Source organism: Pristiophorus japonicus, chromosome 16 (assembly GCF_044704955.1).
Source record: "Pristiophorus japonicus isolate sPriJap1 chromosome 16, sPriJap1.hap1, whole genome shotgun sequence".
NCBI classification, from domain to species: domain Eukaryota; kingdom Metazoa; phylum Chordata; class Chondrichthyes; family Pristiophoridae; genus Pristiophorus; species Pristiophorus japonicus.
Window position 1 is genome coordinate 19,756,755 of NC_091992.1, and position 18,076 is coordinate 19,774,830.

The window sequence follows — 18,076 nt, forward strand, 5'->3', positions numbered from 1 at the left end:
AAGGGGGGGGAGAGGGGAGGAGAAGGAGGTGGGGGAAGGGGGGGAGAGGGGAGTAGAAGGGGGAGGAGAAGGAGATGGGGGAGTAGAAGGGGGAGGAGAAGGAGGTGGGGGAGTAGAAGGGGGAGGAGAAGGAGGTGGGGGAGTAGAAGGGGAAGGAGAAGGAGGTGGGGGAGTAGAAGGGGGAGGAGGGGGAAGAGGGGAGGAGGAGAAGGGGAAGGGGGGGGGGGAGGGGAAGGGGGGGGGGAGGAGGAGAAGGGGAAGGGGGGGGGGGGGAGGCTGAACGGGCCGGGCCCTCGACTTCGGGCAGGGCCCGTCCCCAGCACCAGATTTACAGGTAGGTGGCGTTGGGTCGGGCCCGGGGTCCGGGGTTGGGAGGGCGGAGGGAGGTCGGTTTGGTTCGGGTCGGGTGGGGGGGAGCGCGCGGGGGCTCGGGTCCGGTCCGGTGGCAGGGGAAGCAGGAGTCGAGTCGGGTCAGGAGGAAGCAGGAGCTGGGGATGGGAGGCAGCCTTATGCACGCAGCCCCAGTGAGGCCATTCGGCCAGGGCTAGGGGCTGCGTGCTTCGGGCCCCTCCCACACAGTTTTGGGCGCCTGGAGCTACTGCGCATGCGTGCCCACTCAGCGCAGGGACTCGGCTCCGCCCCCCACAGCTCGTGCTGCGCCGCGCCCGACTCAAGAGGACCAGCAGGGAGCCGGAGAATCTAAGTTTGTGGCGCGAAAAACGGGCGTCCAGGTCCGAAACTTGGGCCCATTAACTGGTTAGGAATGGTGCATTTTGCTTGAGAGTACCTCTTGAAGACTGGATTGCAAGTATTAAAAGTAGAAAACTTGTATTTTACCAGGGAACTCCTCCGAGCAATTAGCAGACATGCAGCCTGAGACCAGAGCTATTGTCAAGAACCTGATCCTAAACCAAGGATTTACACTATCTGTTGTTTTGGATGGTGGCTCTCTCCTCACCACATATCCTTATGATAAGCCTGTACAAACAGGTATGTATCTATTATATCTTTATTCCAATTGAATTGAACTTCACAAAGGCTTACTTCGTCTGTGCAGTGAAATATTTGAATGTTGTTTCCCTATTGGCTCAGTGGGAAGTTGTTTCCTGGTGAGAAAGCAGGAATGGGGTACTGAAGTTGCATGTTCAGCCATGAACTCATTGAATGGCGGTGCAGGCTAGAAGGGCCGAATGGCCTACTCCTGCACCTATTTTCTATGTTTCTATGTTACTAGTGTATTGGTGTGCAGGTTTGGTTTCTTTGTTGGAGCTTGGTAATTCTTTTAGCAAGTCTCCCCCAGGATGGTAGTTGGAAGTGTAGAAATGTTAATTAGCTTAACATCCCAGGCTAACGAGGGCAAAGATATTGACGGGGGTTCATTCGTTGATCACTATTAAGTGACAGCTACTGGTAGGGCACTTGCGTGGATGCCAGGTGAGAACAAGATCGTGGGCCGGGGTGGTGCAGTGATTCCATGGTTGAATAATCTCCCAACACTCGCTGTCCAGGTTCTTCCACACAATTGGCTGAGGTACAAGAGGGTCTATCAGTAGACCGTCCTTTTTTCTCAACGATTACCGCTTCCCTCCATTGTCAAATATGTATCTAGTCACCAAAAGTGAATACAACATGCAAGCATTAATAATGTACGTAACTGACGTACATTATTAATGCTTGCATGGTTATAACTGGCTGTTTCAATAGTATCTGTATAATCAACATGAGTCAACCACCTTCAGAAGAGGAGTTAGCGGGGCAGGGGAGGGGAAGGTTAGTTGGAAAACGGGAGAAGAGTTTTTTTTTAAATCAAACCGAAAGGTGTTCCAAAATTCTGTGATTGGATCATAGTTATACTGTAATTGGAATAGGGATATGGTTGTCCAGATAGGACCATGACCAAGCTGAATAAGCAGACTGTTCCTATCTTTGCCTGTCTTTGCCTATCTCCTACTAACATTTTTAACATTTCATTTACCTGCCTATGCAAGTAACCACTGGCTTTTTTGGTACCTTTACTACAAAACCCCAAACCAAGCGATACAAAAAAAAATTTAAATCGAGCAATTGCCAGTAAAAAAGGTTCAAAAAAACATCCAATTTGAAAGGGACTTGCTGAGAGACCAGCACCAAAGGCAAAAGTTGTTTGAGGTGGGGTTAAACATGGAATGTAGAACAATTGGAAATCCTGATAAAATGCATGGTGGGGAGGGGGCAAAACCATAACCTCACTGGCTTAGTGCCACCAGCATTTAGCAGTGCCGATATATGGAAGCTAGGTCAATTAACACTTATAAGACTGAGATACATAGATTTTTGTTGGATAAGGTTATCAAAGGATATGGACCTATAGGAAGGCAAATGGCGTTGAGGTACAGATGAGACATGATCTAATTGAATGGTGAAATACGCTCAAGGAGCTGAATGGCCTAATACTGTTTCTCTGTCCCTATGTAATATGCTTACTATTGGATACCCATGGGTTGAAACAAGATTTTTTTTTATTTGTAGAAACCAATGTATTCATTCTTGGATTATTAAGACCAAGGCTAGTTTCTTCAAAAGCTACATGTTGCAATTTGAAACATTTTGCAAAGTGAACCTGGTAGTATAGTACGCGAGGTGTTTTCTGTGGTCATGTTGCATTCTGGCCAAGGCTCGTACACCATAGCCTCTTTAACTTAAATGTAATGAATTCTCAGCCTGAACATTCAATAGGTATATCTTTACGGAGAGTGCAGAAAGGAGGAAGAGACAACACCTCCAGCCTTTGCATCAATGATAGAACAGGAAAGGGAAAGTAATAGAGAGTAACTACATTTATTTAAAGCTACAAAACCTGCAGTGAGACTTAGACCACCAGTCTAACTTTTATTACACATTGCACATTTGCATTTTCAGAATGAAGAGATCAACTTCACTGCATCCTACATTAATGAATGATGTGGCAGAATCTATTCATGTAATTTTTGGGATTCCTGAGTGTTTGCAATTTTTAAAATAAACCACTGCACATGATTTTGATGTTGATTACTTTTTTTCCAACTATCTACAGCCAGTTTTTAATTTTAACTTTTCATTGTAAATGGGTGGTAACAGGACAACTTCCACAACAGATGTATTTCTTTGTGGTTCATTGTTGTTAAATGTCAGTGACCATGAAAAGCAGTGAAGTGCGAAGAGCAAAATGTGCTTGAAAATGGGAGGTGTGACATCTTGTGCGTTCCGAAAACAGTGTAGTCCGTCACCCTTTGATGGAGTACGTTTTCACGAGTTGTCGTGAATTCAGTCAAGGGTTGGGGATATGTTTCCAATGCTCCCCAACGTGTGAGAAATTAAGATTTTTTTCGATCAGAAATATTTTCCTGTTGTATGTGGTAACGGTAGAATGCGACCACATTCAGTACTGTGTGACATGCAGACAACACAATCTGTTTTCTTCAACAGTGGAGAATGAAAAAACCCTGAAATATCTGGCAACTGTATATTCTAACAATCACCCTAAAATGTACTTGGGTCATCCAGGGTGTCCTAATAACACAGGTAAGAATTTAAAATTGATCAGTGTTGTTTTCTTTTGGAGCATTGAAATCAAAAATGATTGTATTAAAATGTTGGAATTCTGTTCAAAGTGGCCTTGTATTTTGCAATTCAGATGCATGTTGCATTGTAGGTTAGAAAATCTCTGACTTAGTCAAAAGAGACATAAACCAGAGGAAATCTTGGATACCATATCCAGCCTCTTCTCGCCTCGCAGGTTTCCAGTTTTGTTTTTACCCCTTCGTTTGGTCCCAGAATGTCGTGGCTGTCAGTCCTTCTGTTCTACATGTTGGTCCTTCTGGTGACCAGACCTGGTTCCAAATACCTCTGCTTGCAATCTAGAATAGATTGGACTAGAAAGAAAGAGAGATACTTGCATTTATATAGTGTCTTTCAGGATCACCGGACTTTCCAAAGCACTTTACAACAATGAAGTGCTTTTTGAAGTGTAGTCACTGGTATAATGTAGGAAACAAGGCAGCCAATTTGTGCAGAGCAAGTCCCCACAAAGAGCAATCTGACGACCTGTTTTATTTGGTGATGTTGATTGAGGGATAAATATTGGCCAGGTCACCAGGGATAAATCCCCTGCTGTTATTCGATTATAGTGCCATAGGGTCCTTTACATCCATCTGAGAGAGCAGATGGGGCCTCGGTTTAACGTCTGACCTGAAAGACTGCACCTCCGACTGGAGTGTCAACCTAGATTTTTGTGCTCCAGTCTCCGGAATGGGAGCTGAACCCACAACCTTCTAACTCAGAGGCGAGGGTGCAACCAACTGAGCCACACACAACACACACACACACTATAAACTAAACAAAAAAAAAATAAACAACGTATCAGTAAAATTACATGTAATAGAAAAAATGCACTAATTATCAGGACATGTACTGTACTTTGCAGTATTATATGAAATGTGTCAGATCGTGGGCCGCCCCGACCTGTGTGGGAACACCACCGCAGGTCGGGCTATAAATAGAGCTGGAGCGCTGGGCCCTGGAGCATCGTGGCGGAGGTGCGGCGAATGAGGGTACGGGACCCAGAAGAGCCGAGGGCCCAGGGGCAGCACGGACCTGCCCACACTGCGATATGTGCGCGCGCACTAGGTCTGTGCAGCAGAGCAGGTCTCCAGTCGTCCTGGTTAATCCTTGCCACTGGATAAAGGCCTAGCTCTGTCAAGCCCGTGTGGTGAATGGTGTGCGACGGTCACCACACGCTAAAAAAAATCCATGCACAGGCATCTTCCACCCCTTCAGGACTGGAACATCGGGTCCTTCATCGAAACATCTGTGAACTCTCGTGGAAGCAAGTCATCCTCGTTCGAGGGACCGGCTATGAATGAATAGAACTAAATTCTTAATGTAAACCAAAAGCAAAGAACTACAGATGCTGTAAATCTGACAACAGAAAAAGTTAGAAATATTCTGTATGTCAAGTGACATTTGTGGAAACAGAAGTCAGTCGACATTTCAGGTCTTGAGACCCTGCAATTCAAACTTATATTTTTGCTGCTGTGAATCTAATGGTGGGGGGGGGGGTCCAAAAAAGTTGGAAGAAATAATATAAGTTGGTAGTTTGCAAAAAAAAGTACTGTTTTCATTGAAAATGAGTTTGTGCTTTCATTGCTTGAAACCTGTAGTCAGATTCCATGTTCAGTAATTTGATGATTTTTGATTGTACCATTGAGAGTTTTAATGGGTGCTTTGATATTTTTATTTGGTTAAACTTATTATATATGATGCTCACAGAGGGCTAGATTTTCCCTAACCCCTCTTTTTTGGCACACTCAGCCAAAATGCGCCAACTTTGTGCGCTCAAAACGGCGCCAAAAAACTTAGAGTATCCTGGCCCCTCTGCCGAGAGTCCCGGGTCCTGGCACGGCGTCCATGGTGAAGTGGGGGGCGGAGCTACAACCCTGCACCAAAAACACTGCCGGCAGCTGTCCACATGCTCCTCGCCCTGCTAGCATGTCCTGCAGGCTGTCAGCAGGACCTGATGCACCATGTCGCCCCTATCCCTGGCCGAAGGGATGTCCCGATGTTCGCCACCCCTATCCCTGGCCGAATGGTCTCCCGCACCGGCCCACGAGCAACTTGTTTCTGGCGATTTGAGCCCCTGAAAGAAGTTGATCCCAAGTTTCTGATGAACATGCAGTTTGCCAAGAAGCACAACAAGAAAGGAACAGGGAAGGTTGAAGGCAAAAAATAAAAAGGACCAACCGTCTTGCTGAGCTAACATCTACTGTCCTTGAGAATGGCAGCCCTGTATTATATTGTATTCCAAATTGTTTATTTTGAATAAAACCTAAGTGATTGGAACTTTTTAAAAAAAGCTTGTTTCTGGCATAACAGTAGGACTTCTATTTTTTTATTTGTTATTGATTTGCTTATTACTTTTTGTGCTTTGTAAGTCTTGGTGCTTTAAATGTACTAACCTGCGTTGATTTCTTAACTGCCCGCAAGGTTATTCAGAGCTGGCCACGTACGCTGACCTAAGTCGATTTGGAGTAAGTTTTAGCTGGCCAAAGTGGCATAAATGGCCAAAACTGGCGTAAGTGGCTGGTAATGCCCCCTTTTGGGGGAAAAAAAAACTCAACTAAAAAAATTTGTACCTGAGTTACTCTGGAGCAAGTTGATTGGGGAAAGTGGCGTTTTTTAACTTATGCCAGAAAAACCAACTTACTCCCAAAATATTGGAGCAAGTCATGGCCAAAATTGAGCCCAGCGGGGAAACTAACCTGTATTGATTTAAAATTTCAAGACAGTTGGCCAGCATAGTCTGACTGTGGTGAAATGAGTTACTGTGCTATGGGGAAAGATTTAATTTGCAGTGTTTTTCATCACTGTAGGGAATACTATTGCAGTCTGGTCCTTGCAGTGTATTTATGAACTCATCATGGTACTCTCTAAATGAGCTCATTTAAACCCAACTTTCCATGGTACATTGGTTGATTTAAATAGAACATTATTAGTTTCCAGTCATGTGTTGCAATGCACCTAGGAGAATATAAATTGGCTACAATGGTTTTTGCCTTCCTAGAAGCACTAAGGGGAATTAATGATATTCCCCAATGTGACAGAAAAAATAAAATGATACAAGCTGGGTTTAATGCTGTAAGCGGATCAGGAAACTTGACTGGATTCTATATGCGAGGAATAATACTAAACTGTTGAAACAGTGGATGGAGTTTTCTTTCAATTAAAGTAATGCCTCTGCATCCGATCAAAGGGGAAGGTATTCTTACAGTCCGAGAGGATGATCTGCATCCCCCAAATATAAAACGGTCTCTGTGGGCTATTTGTTCAACTTTGCAAAAGCTTTGTGCCGTAAGATTATCAATGCTCATTTCTGGTCAATAAAATTATTCAGAAGTGCAATTCAAAAATTGTTATTGTAACATATGATAGCAGAGGGGACCGGAGTTGTTGTTTTTTTCCAATTGCTTCTGGCATCTGAAGTTTACATCATTCACTGAATCTGTTACAGATGAAAGCATCCCTGGTGGTGTTGTACGTGGTGCGCAATGGCATGGTCACATGTATAGCATGAAGGTGAGCATTTGTAGTCATTGCACTAAATGAGTCATAATGAATCCTATAAACATTTTCAATTGATGTAGTTATATATCACTGAAAATTTGGCAAACATTCTTTTTCTAAAAGCCAAGCCTTGATTGGTTCAACAAAAGCAAGTACTGTATACTTTTCCTATACTGCCCTCTTATGGCTATTTGAGTGTTGATGTAATTTTGACGATAACATTGTAAACACTAAGACATAGTTCTCCACAAAATTAAGTAAACTACACAGTCTTCTGCAAAGTGGTGTTTTGGAGACTTTTTCAAAGTCATAGTAGAAGAAGACAACCATTTATATGTCTGTGCCACTTGATCAACTGGTTCTCTTACTAATGTTGTGAAGAGAGATGGAATGGTCTGTATTCCCCAAATAGAAATTGGGGTGTTGGCTGAAATTCAACCAGCAACTAAAGAAAACTTGTACTTGATGATGTACAAAGTTTAGTTTTGTTGATTTGAGGCTGAATGTCTGCCTCGCTTGTGGTAAAAGTTCTGTCCAAAGAGAAAATACCTGAGTGAAATCTGTGTTATAGTCCTTTTGCTTGCTGTAACTGTAAGATGATTTGTTTTCTCATCTTTTATCTTGCCAGGATTTTAGTGTCACCTATGGCCACTGCCCTGAGATCACAGTTTACACAGTCTGCTGTAACTTCCCACATGCGAAAGAGCTTTCTGCGATTTGGCATGATAACAAGAAGTCTTTACTCAGTATGCTTGTTGAGGTAAGCATCTCTCGTCAATCCCTGAGCAAGGTGCAGCTGCAGCCCACAGGTTCTATCGCCCCTAATCCCTGGCAATCCAGCCCTCGACACTCTGGAAACTCGCTTCTATTTGTCAAGTTATTAATTTGCTAGTTCATCCTGCTTGATATTTGTCAGCTTGGGGGTTTGGAAAAGGTTGCTGTTAGCATTGATTTCTCAATATTGGTTAAATCCCAAATCAGAACAACCCAGATATGTTGACATCAGCAGCTTGAGATCTACACAAATTCATGGAAAACTAGAATTTGTGGACCTGAGATTAAATGGAGTCCACGAAGCAAAAAGTGTGGACATCCCTGATTTAATATATTATCGTAACAATATACTTCACCACATATAATAATTATTCTTTATCTCCAGTTTCAAACAATAGAATCCATGGTGATGGACAAAAGAACGCTAAACTAATGCATAATTGTGGAAAAGAAAGATCTGGTCTCTCTTTCTGCTTTGTTTCCAAGTTGCCTAATATAATCTAAGGCCATTTTAAGTACTTTATTATTTTGTAATTTGATGTTGTTTCTCTCAGGTTCATAAAGGCTTACGTGGAAAGGTTACTGATAAAGCTGGAAATCCAATTCCAAGAGCAAATATTATTCTGAATGAAGGTGTCAAAATTCTGACTTCCGAGGCAGGCTATTTCCATGTCCTGCTGGCTCCAGGATCTCATGATGTTGATGCACTTGCAGAAGGATACCAGCATCAGCGCAAACAGGTATAAAATCTTACTACCTGTGCTAATTAGACATCTGTTTAATTCAGTTTTATTTGGGATGCTGTTAGACTGCAGGCACTGAGCTGTGTGTTAACAAGAGAGTCTCTTTTACCAGTGGATTATGTTTTAATGTTAAATTAAAGCCAGTCAGACCTCCAGGGAACTTTGTAAACTTGACTCTGTTGCAAAGCTCAAGCAGTGTCCCACTTTGTGGCTTCAGTAAGCTAGGGAGTCAGATTCCTGACCTGACTTCTGAATTACATTGCCTCTTTCAAGTCAAAGACATTTAAAACAACTTCACATTGGCTCAAAATGAGTAATATCATCTCATGGTAAAACAGATGCTCAGAACACTACTGAGATTTTTTTTTAAGTTACTGATACTGGTTTATTCTGTCTTCTCACAGTTTTGGAAATAAATTGTATTATAGAAACACATGAAAAATCATTCAAAGCAAATTTGTATTTATTTTTTTCTTAGTGTGTGTGTGTATATATATATATATATATATATATATACACATAATGTATATATTTGCCAATTTTGTTCCAAATTATTTACTTGTGTTCTCTGCCTCTGACCTGCTCAGTGGCTTTCCTGATTTGAATGCTTGGTTTACGAAGCTGTACAGCATGAGGCTGATATTGAAGATTTCCAGTTTTCAGCCAGCTTTGATCTGATTTTTACATTTCTTAAATATAAGTGCCAAATTTGCTGTAAACAACAATTAGCTTTTTTAAAAAAAACACCAAAACATAGAAGCTCCAGGAATAAGTGGCACCAGAAGGCAGCCAATAACTGTGGCTCATTACTGCAAATTACAGTTTGTTTTAGAATTTACAATTAGTTTTTAAGATTGTATTCCAATTAAGTTATTGGATGGTGATGTGTGTTAGGATTCTTACTCTTTTGGATTGAGTTCTGAAAGGATATTGCAAACTTTGTGTTGAACTTGGAATCAGAATTGCTGTTGGCTGAACATCAAAATTTAACTCCTTCATTCATCAAAGTGGCAAAATAGTCAGTGTGTAGCTAATGGAAACACTTGATTTGTTACCATGACATATGCTGATATTTTCACACTCCCTTCCCCTCCAACACAGTCAGTTGTTTCTCCAGCTTTCTTTAAATTCCCGTAACAACAGAACATGCTAGTCTGTCAGCATCTGAATATCTGCACCTGAAATATTAACCTATCTCTTCTCTTTCACAGGCTCATAGACATGTCGTGTACTGTTTGTTTCTGTTTCAGATTTTAGTATCGCATTGGCTTTTCTTTTTACTAAATTTGTTCTGACGTTAACATTTGGTGAAACCTTGATTACAAAAGAGACACACCTGTTTTCTGGGGGGGAAAATAATTTACAAAAACACTTCTGGTCCTGCTTGAAAATAAAAAGTATTTATTACATTTTTGTGTCCTAGGTAACTGTATCCTCATTTGAAGCTGCCACCTCTTTGGTAATAGTTGTTGAGGTGGATAATAAATTGTTCGGCCTCCCCAGAGAACTGGTGGTGACAGCAGCAGGTACGAATTGGTATTATGACGCAGTAGTATTAGTTGCTTACGGTAAGATTTCTATTAACAATGAGCTATCGTTTGAAATTTGTGAAAATGAGCAATTCATGCATCAGTCAAAGTGAGATGACACACGCCTTTTTACTATTTATTCAAGGTTAAATATTTGATCATGCTTAACTTGGCTATTTGTAATAGTCATTTTAGTTAATCACTTGAATTTATTTTTACTGTGCATTCCCTTATAATTTGAACACTTATTGTGAAACACTTGGAGCTGGATTTTAGGCTTTTCTGTTTCTGGGGTGAAAACAGAGGCGGGGTGGGAAAGTTACCGGTTGGGAATAGTTTGCACTTTGGTAAGGAAGTTTTGGCATCTGGGCCCTGCATCAGGGGGGCGCAGTGCTAAGGGAGGAGAGTACACCTTTTGTGGCGGAAGGATGGGAAACGCACAAACTAAAGTGCTGGGTCGTGCGCGCTCCGAGAGGCCTGTGGGGGGAAGAATCTTAAAAAAAAACCACACACATCTCAAGACATTGCCCATACCACCACAACACTTCGCCGCTAAAAACAATTAACAGAATAAACATTCACAGTACCTTTGGAGCACTTTACCTTCCTCTGTGCCGCTGGTTATGCTGGACTGCTCTGATTTCCCAGGCGGTCATTGCGGGTACACTTCTGGGCAGACGGATCAGGCAAAAGTCCAAACTACTGCTGGTGTCCCAACCAAAGGTGTTGCACACCCGGCGCAGCTCTTCCCAGCAGCGGTGTTCAGCGAGCCGCAAAACTGGACCGGAGGATTGCGACAGGGCGCAGGAGACCTGAACACTGCCTTTCACGTCGCTCCTGGGCTAAATCCGGAACTGAAGAGACCGGAAAATCCAGCCCATAGCCTTGTCACTGAGAGTTTATTGTAGAAATGTGGTAAATTTGAAGCTAGCAGTCCAGCTGTTTCAGTTTTGACTTGCCTACTTTACTGTCCGCTCTGTTTAGCATTGGACTGAGTTTTAATCTTTATAATTTTTATTTAAGATTCTAATAATTTAAACATTAAATGGAATCAATTTCTACACACGCACAGCTATTCTTTCTACATGATCATCAATAACAATTTATTTATTGCTCCTGTCACGAGTGGGTGTGAATGTCGAACTCTGATCTTCTAATGTGTGTAATGCTACAAAGTAAGAGGGAAATTAAACGAGAAATATTTTGTTTTTATCTTTTCATTAGGTGCAACCATGTCAGCAATAATTGTGACAGCCTGCATTGTTTGGTGTGTTTGCTCCATCAAATCCAATCACCAAAAGGACGGCTTTCATCGCTTGAGGCAGCATCGAGATGAATATGAAGATGAGATCCGAATGATGTCAATGGGTTCAAAGAAATCTCTTCTCAGTAGCGAGTTTCAGGATGAAACGGAGAGTGATGAAGACACTCTGTATGTTAATAAACATTAATGCATCAAGCCAGCCCTGCTGGTCTGGCAGTAATGTTCATCTTTTTGCCAAGTAAAATGAACAAATGCCTCATAACCCTCAGAGGATATGCTTGATCTACTGCACATGGCGTTGGTGGAAATCTTGGAGTGATTTCTTAGTTGTCCTTTTGGAAACATAGATGCTACAAGAAAGAATAGCAACTTGAACCATCACTTGAGTATTGCACATATCCTAAACTGACTGCTGACTTGTACTGTGGTTGAATATCAGCCACATAAAGAATGTTTTTGCACCCTATCTACCATATGAGCCACTGTCTGTCATCATACTGAAAAACTGCCAACATTGAAAGATGCAGTATACCTTTTACTTCCTCTTTTTTTAAATAAAGAAAACATATATGCACAAATCTACCTTTTTAAAGCTCCAACCATTCATCATGTCATTTTGGGGAATTTACTGTATTTTGTACAAATATAGTTTTGAAAAGAAATGGGGTGAAGTGAAATTTTGCAGTACTGGTGCTGTAGCATTTGTATAGCCTGTACATGCTACTTTTAAAGGGTGGGCAAATTTTAACCAAAGGTATACTGCAGCTTTAGGTTGTGTACAAATATTGCCAATGATGTAACTGATGGAAAGTGACTGCTGGATGTCTTTGCCTTCTCTCCCACGTCACCCCCCCCCCCCCAAAATTACGACTTTTGCAGAATTTAAAATTTGGACCATTTTCTTCCTTTTTGCACTACTCCAATTATGTTCAGTTCATTTGTAGTTCACTCCATAAAATATAATTGTAGCATATCGAATTACAAGTAGGAACAGACTAATATTGCTAAGATTTATGTAATTCAAGAAGCTAATGCAAGAAATAATCATTATACAGAAGTGCATGATGTATTTTTTATTATAAATCATAAAATTTACAGCACAGGAGGCCATTTGGCCCATCGTGTCTGCCTGCTGACAAAGAGCTATCCAGCCTTAGGCCACAGTACTTCTAATGTTGGCTCGGCAATTATCAGTAGGCTGTATACACTAGAAAGCAATGTTCCCGTTAAGCTTTGCAGTGGTCTGGAGTTCCCATGCAGGCCACTTGCCGGCATCACAATGGAAAAACCACGCTTGCGCAGAAATTTGAATTGGTCGTGTACCCCCCAAAAAATTTGGAGGGAACATTGCTTGAAAGCCAACCGTTTTTGGGGGGCAGGGGCTGCAGAAGGGGAAAGAAAGCCAAATGGACCATTTGGGGAAATAGTGTCTTTAATTTTGTCATGGTTTTATTTTTGAATTTGTTCTTGATGCACACTGGATCATTTTATAATTGGAGCATTCTCAATTGCAATTACAACTGTTCGTAGAGAAATGGAACATCTAATTTTAAAGATGCTCTTTTATTGTAAAAATTATGAAGTACTATTAGTGAGGTAGTGAAGTTGCTTAAGTTGAATCATGATGGTAGAGGTGGCTACTGAAAAATAAAATGAGAATTTACAGTCCTATTATATGCTGTTTGAAGCATATTTTTTCATAGTTTTTATAATCTGCAACTTGGTGTAAATTTTTTTCAATATACTGTAGAGATGTATTGAATGTGGGTGAAGGGTCATCGAATAATGAACTCTGTACAAATGTGTGAGTGTATGTTTGTGAGAGTGTTTTCAGTGTGTGCCACTGAATGTACACCTGAATTGCCTAAATACAGTATATGATGATCACCAGAAATACAGCATTGCCAAAAACACCTGATTCATACTAATCAATTTATTAAGAAAGGTTTCACTGTATCTGAGTTTTTCCACTCCATTTTGTTTGGAGAATTACTTCAAAATGTTCATATTGTCATTCATTAATTTGTACTTTATTTGCACAGGACTTTTTGTCAATATTGTGTATTTGATTATATACTGTGATGCCTTAAATTTTTCAATTTGCTTTCATTTTGTGGTGATGTCACTGGATTTCAGTGAAAGGATTTGGCATCTAAAAATAAATGCTTTATCAAGCACATTTATGCTGTTTATGGTGGTGTATTCAGAGTTTAAACCATGGTCGTATTTAGTTAAACCTGTAGTTGTGTCCCCTTTGCTTGTTCCAGCTGGGATTTATCGAAAGGTAAACAAGGTGGAAACATTGTACATAACTAAATCGCAAAACTGATTTAGAATAGCCTTGATTTCCTTTTCATTGAGTCAATGGATTTTCTTTGTATAATCTAATCATTATTACAGTGGTGGGGGAGAGGGGAGAACAGGACATCAGTTAGGATGATTATCTCCAATAATGAAATACCAAATAAAATATATTTTTGTTTAAAAACCTGCCTATTCTGACTGATTTAGGTAACCTGTAATCAGAACCACTGCTTTACAACGACTGAATAAATCACAAGGGATTTACAGATCTTTTTCAAATTTTTAACCAGTGTTTTGGAGATCAAATTCTGCAATTAGATCCATTCGTAATTAATGTAAATAATTTGTTAATTAAGTAAATTTTTCAGGACACTAGTGATTTGAGGATCGCAATTTGCAATTCTATCCCTTTTTGTACAAATTTACTATCAATCAAGTACTGAAAATCAATGTGCAGACTAGACCTTTCAAACCAAGCTATAAAACTGTCTTTTGTCTCTAAAGTATATGTTTGATCTATGACATTCCTTTTCGTGTAATTATATTCATTTTTTAAATACCCTTGTATTTCACAACTGTAATTACTACTACTTTCGTATGACGGGAAAAGCTTATAATGGGATGTATAGTTTGGCTATCCTCAGGGATGGCCTCATGAGGTGCCTCCCGCAACAGATCTTAGTGGGCTGGTTGAAGTGATGTGTTCCACGGTCTGGGACTCATGGCCACAGTCGCACTTCAGGTCGTCGATCATCTTCCATTTGTGGAGCAGTTGGCCACGTCGTCCGTGCCCTGCGCGGATTCTTTATGTTGCATGCGTCCCACGATTCTGTCCATCTGGATCATGGGTTGATGCCAGATGCATGAACATTGGCTGCTGTTACCCAGAATGACCAGCGCAATTTTAAACTCGAATGGTGGGTTTTCCAAATCTTCGTGAATGGGAATGTCAATTTTGCTCTTTTTCCACCCCCCCCACCCCCTCCCATCTGAGCACGGTGGTGTCGCAGCGAATGGCAGGTGGGGCAATGTGGGACAGCACCGTGAGCCACACAATTCGAGTGAAAAACATCCCCGACACCGTCCTCATGGCGGCCTTCCCCTGCATGTCCACGATCTCTTTGTGGCGGCTGCAGAACCATGAGGCTGAGCAGTATTCTGCAGCAGAGTAGACGAGGGCAGCTGTTGTGCGAAGTGTTCTGGCTGTGCTCCCCCATAACGTTCCAGCGAGTTTTCAGACCAGGTTCACCTGGCTTTTACGTTTTGGCTGGTGTTGGTGAGATGAGGCCGATAAGTGAGTCCTGTCCAGGTATTCTGGATGGAGTTCATGGGCAAGTCGCCTTACATTGAAGGAAACGTTGAGTTCTTTCCCGTAGCGTTGTTCACATGTTAATACCGACACAACTCTCTTCTCTGGATTGGGGAGCTGATGACAACCCACATGTGGTCTCCCTCTGTGTGCTTGTTCATAGAGAACTTGCCCGCTAATGTCATCAAGACTACGAACAAACGCCCGAAAGTGGCCTACTGGTCTAAAAAACATGAAAGCGCCAAACAACTGTAATTCATGTAAAGCAATGTCTTTGATCATGAACCAGAAAAAAATTACATTTATCGATCAAATGAAACACCGAGGCCTCTATTTTTGCCACGATTGTGTGCCGTTTTTTGGCGTCAAATCCTCAGTTTTCAATTTTCCCCAACGTTTGTACACCGGCCTGGATCATGTGCACCAGTTAAAAAAATTTTGGCAGAGACGCAAGTGAAAACTGGCTGGGACGCTGTTTTTGTGCAGTTGAGTGATTTTAGCCGTTTACGATTTTTTTTCAGCGTGGCGCACACAGCCAAAAAACCCTGAAAAAAAACCTGTGAACTTAAGGAACTCAGCGCGGCACACAAAAGGACATTAGGGCCAGGCAAAAGACACAATAAAAGTACAAATGCATGGATTTTTTTTTGACAGGATACTCTGAAAATAGCTCAGTAATTTGAGTTTTTGGAGCGAGAAAATTTAATAAACAAATATGTAAGTTTTTCGGAGGGAAATGAAATAACTGCTGGGTTCTTTTTCACCTAAATTGCGACTATCTACCCCAACAAATCGTTGCTGGCTGGGCTCCAGGCACGGGTCAAAGGAGTGCAGGCCGGGCAGGATCGCAAGCTCGGCTGGACACGAGCACCAGAGCCCAGGCTGCTTTTGAAGCCGAGCATCGAGTTGTGCTCATGTCCGGCCGAGCTTGTGATCCTGGCCGGCCGGCACTCCTTCGACCCGTGCCTCGAGCTCGGTCAGCATCCGAAACAGGACGTTTTGTGCACAGGCACAGCAGCAAGCTAGAAATCACCATTTGCCACAGGTGACCCAAGAGAATCACTACAAACAAACGAACAGGGCAGATCAGGGTTTGTTCTGATTTAGGGCGTCGCCCAGCTTTGTGGAGCAAAATGGCGAGGAAAGGTGTCTGATTTAAGTATTTATCTGCATAATAATAATGGGTGCAATTTTTGGTATGCCTGATGTGATTAGGGCGTTAGCCATACATGGCATGCAGAGGAGACGAATAAGTTTTTTTTTTAAATTCGTAGCCAATCGTTCCAATTCTTTGTCAAATCACAAACGCCAGAGGTCACCTTGCACATGCCAAGGATCACTCTGCGCCAATGCTCTTAGCCAAAAGGCCTAGAGCCACTGCACCGTTCCTGGAAGTACTGCAATACCAGGTTCGTGCCATGGAGGTGGATGGGTCAAGCCACCCCACACACCTCCGTGGAGGTGGATGGGTCAAGCCACCCCACCCACCTCCTGTTTCAGAGGAGACGAATAAGTTGACACCGATATCGGGGAGACTGATGGATGGGGAGGATGCCTTACCCTCAGCGAGTCTAAAAGGAGAGGTGTTCATACCTGCAACTGAGTGAGGCAGGCTGCGATTGAGGAAGGAGATCATCACAGATCTGCCAACTAATCAGCGCAGACATATGGCCAAGAAGTGGAAGGAGCACTGCCCTACCTGTAGAAGTAAAGGTAACAGTGGCACTTGCATTCTATGCTACGGGATAATTTCAAGCTTCAACTGGGGACGTGTGCTCGATTTTTGCCGCATGCTACCCATTGCTACATTCGCCAGGTGACTGCTGCACTCTATGCCAAAAGGGACCAGTTCATCTGTTTCCCTATGACCACGCAGGCAATGAGAGACAGGGCTGCGGGGTTCTCCAGAATTGCTGGCTTCCCCATGGTATAGGGTGCCATTGACTGTACCCCCATCGCCTTGGAAGATTCGAAAGTTTGCCACAACAGGAAAGGATTCCACCCAGCTAAATGTGCAGCTAGTGTGCGATGATTTGCAGCGGATCATGGCAGTGGATGCCAAATATCCCGGTAGCATCCATTATGCTTTCATCCTACGTGAGAGCATTATATATGCGATGTTTCAGGAGCTGCCAGAAGGGCAGAGCTGGTTGCTCGAGGATAAAGGTTATGGGCTCGCCACCTGGCTTATGACCCCTGCCCCCACCTGCGCAAACCCCGCATTGAGGCAGAGCATCAGTCCAATATGTCCCACATAACGACACGGAGCATCATAGGGCCCAAGTTTCCACATGATTTGCGCCTGATTTTTAGGAGCAACTGGTGGAGAACGGACTATCTTAGAAATCGCAATTCTCCACATTTTTTTTCTGCAGTTCTAGTCAGGTAGAACAGTTCTACTTTGGAACAGAATTTTTTCTTCAAAAGGGGGCGTGTCCGGCCACTGACACCTGATTTCAAAGTTTCCACAGTGAAAACGTACTCCAAACTAACTTAGAATGGAGCAAGTGAAGATTTTTGTAGAACTGAAAAAACCTGTTCTACACATTAAAAAATCAGGCGCAGGTTACAAGTTAGGCGTAGGGAACGAGGGGGGGGGGGGGGGAAGGGAAGTCATTAAATTCTACAATAAATCCTTAGTTATACTTATACAAATATTATACAAATAAATCCAACCTGAATAAACATTTATAAGCAAAGAAAAGATTAAATAAACCATGTTCCTACCTGTGTGAAAGTTCTTAAGGCAGGCCTTTAGGAAGCGGTTTGCTGTCGGGACCGAAGGCTGAACGGGCCGGGCCCGAGATTTCGGGCAGGGCCCGTCCCCAGCACCAGAAGTAGGTGGCATTGGGTCGGGTCGGGGAGAGAGGTTCTGTTCGGGTCGGTGGGGGAGGGAGAGGGAGGGGGAGGGAGGGAGGTCAGGTCGGGGAGAGGGAGGTCAGGTCGGGGACGGGGAGGTCAGGTCGGGGAGGGGGAGGTCAGGTCGGATCCAGTCCGGGGGCGAGAGTAGAGTCGGATGGGAGCGGGAGCGGCAGACGCAGACAGGTCGGGTCGGGTCCGGTCCAGTCGGGAGGGG

The 18,076-nt window shown here is 42.7% G+C and overlaps 1 protein-coding gene across 3 annotated transcripts in view; it reads left to right on the top strand.

Annotated features, from left to right (window-relative positions):
- Positions 1-13,939, top strand: part of cpda (carboxypeptidase D, a) — a 95,496-nt gene extending 81,557 nt beyond the window's left edge. The window contains exons 15-21 of one of the 3 annotated variants that reach the window (XM_070857079.1): positions 841-990; positions 3,445-3,540; positions 7,025-7,089; positions 7,706-7,837; positions 8,406-8,591; positions 10,018-10,162; positions 11,348-13,938. In XM_070857079.1, coding sequence (XP_070713180.1) covers positions 841-990; positions 3,445-3,540; positions 7,025-7,089; positions 7,706-7,837; positions 8,406-8,591; positions 10,018-10,162; positions 11,348-11,574 — 1,001 coding nt within the window. In that variant the 3' untranslated portion in view covers positions 11,575-13,938. Of the gene's footprint in view, positions 1-840; positions 991-3,444; positions 3,541-7,024; positions 7,090-7,705; positions 7,838-8,405; positions 8,592-10,017; positions 10,163-11,347 lie in introns of all 3 variants that reach the window. The other 2 variants (XM_070857080.1, XM_070857081.1) reach the window with 2 other exon arrangements.
- The last annotated feature ends 4,137 nt before the right edge of the window (positions 13,940-18,076 follow it).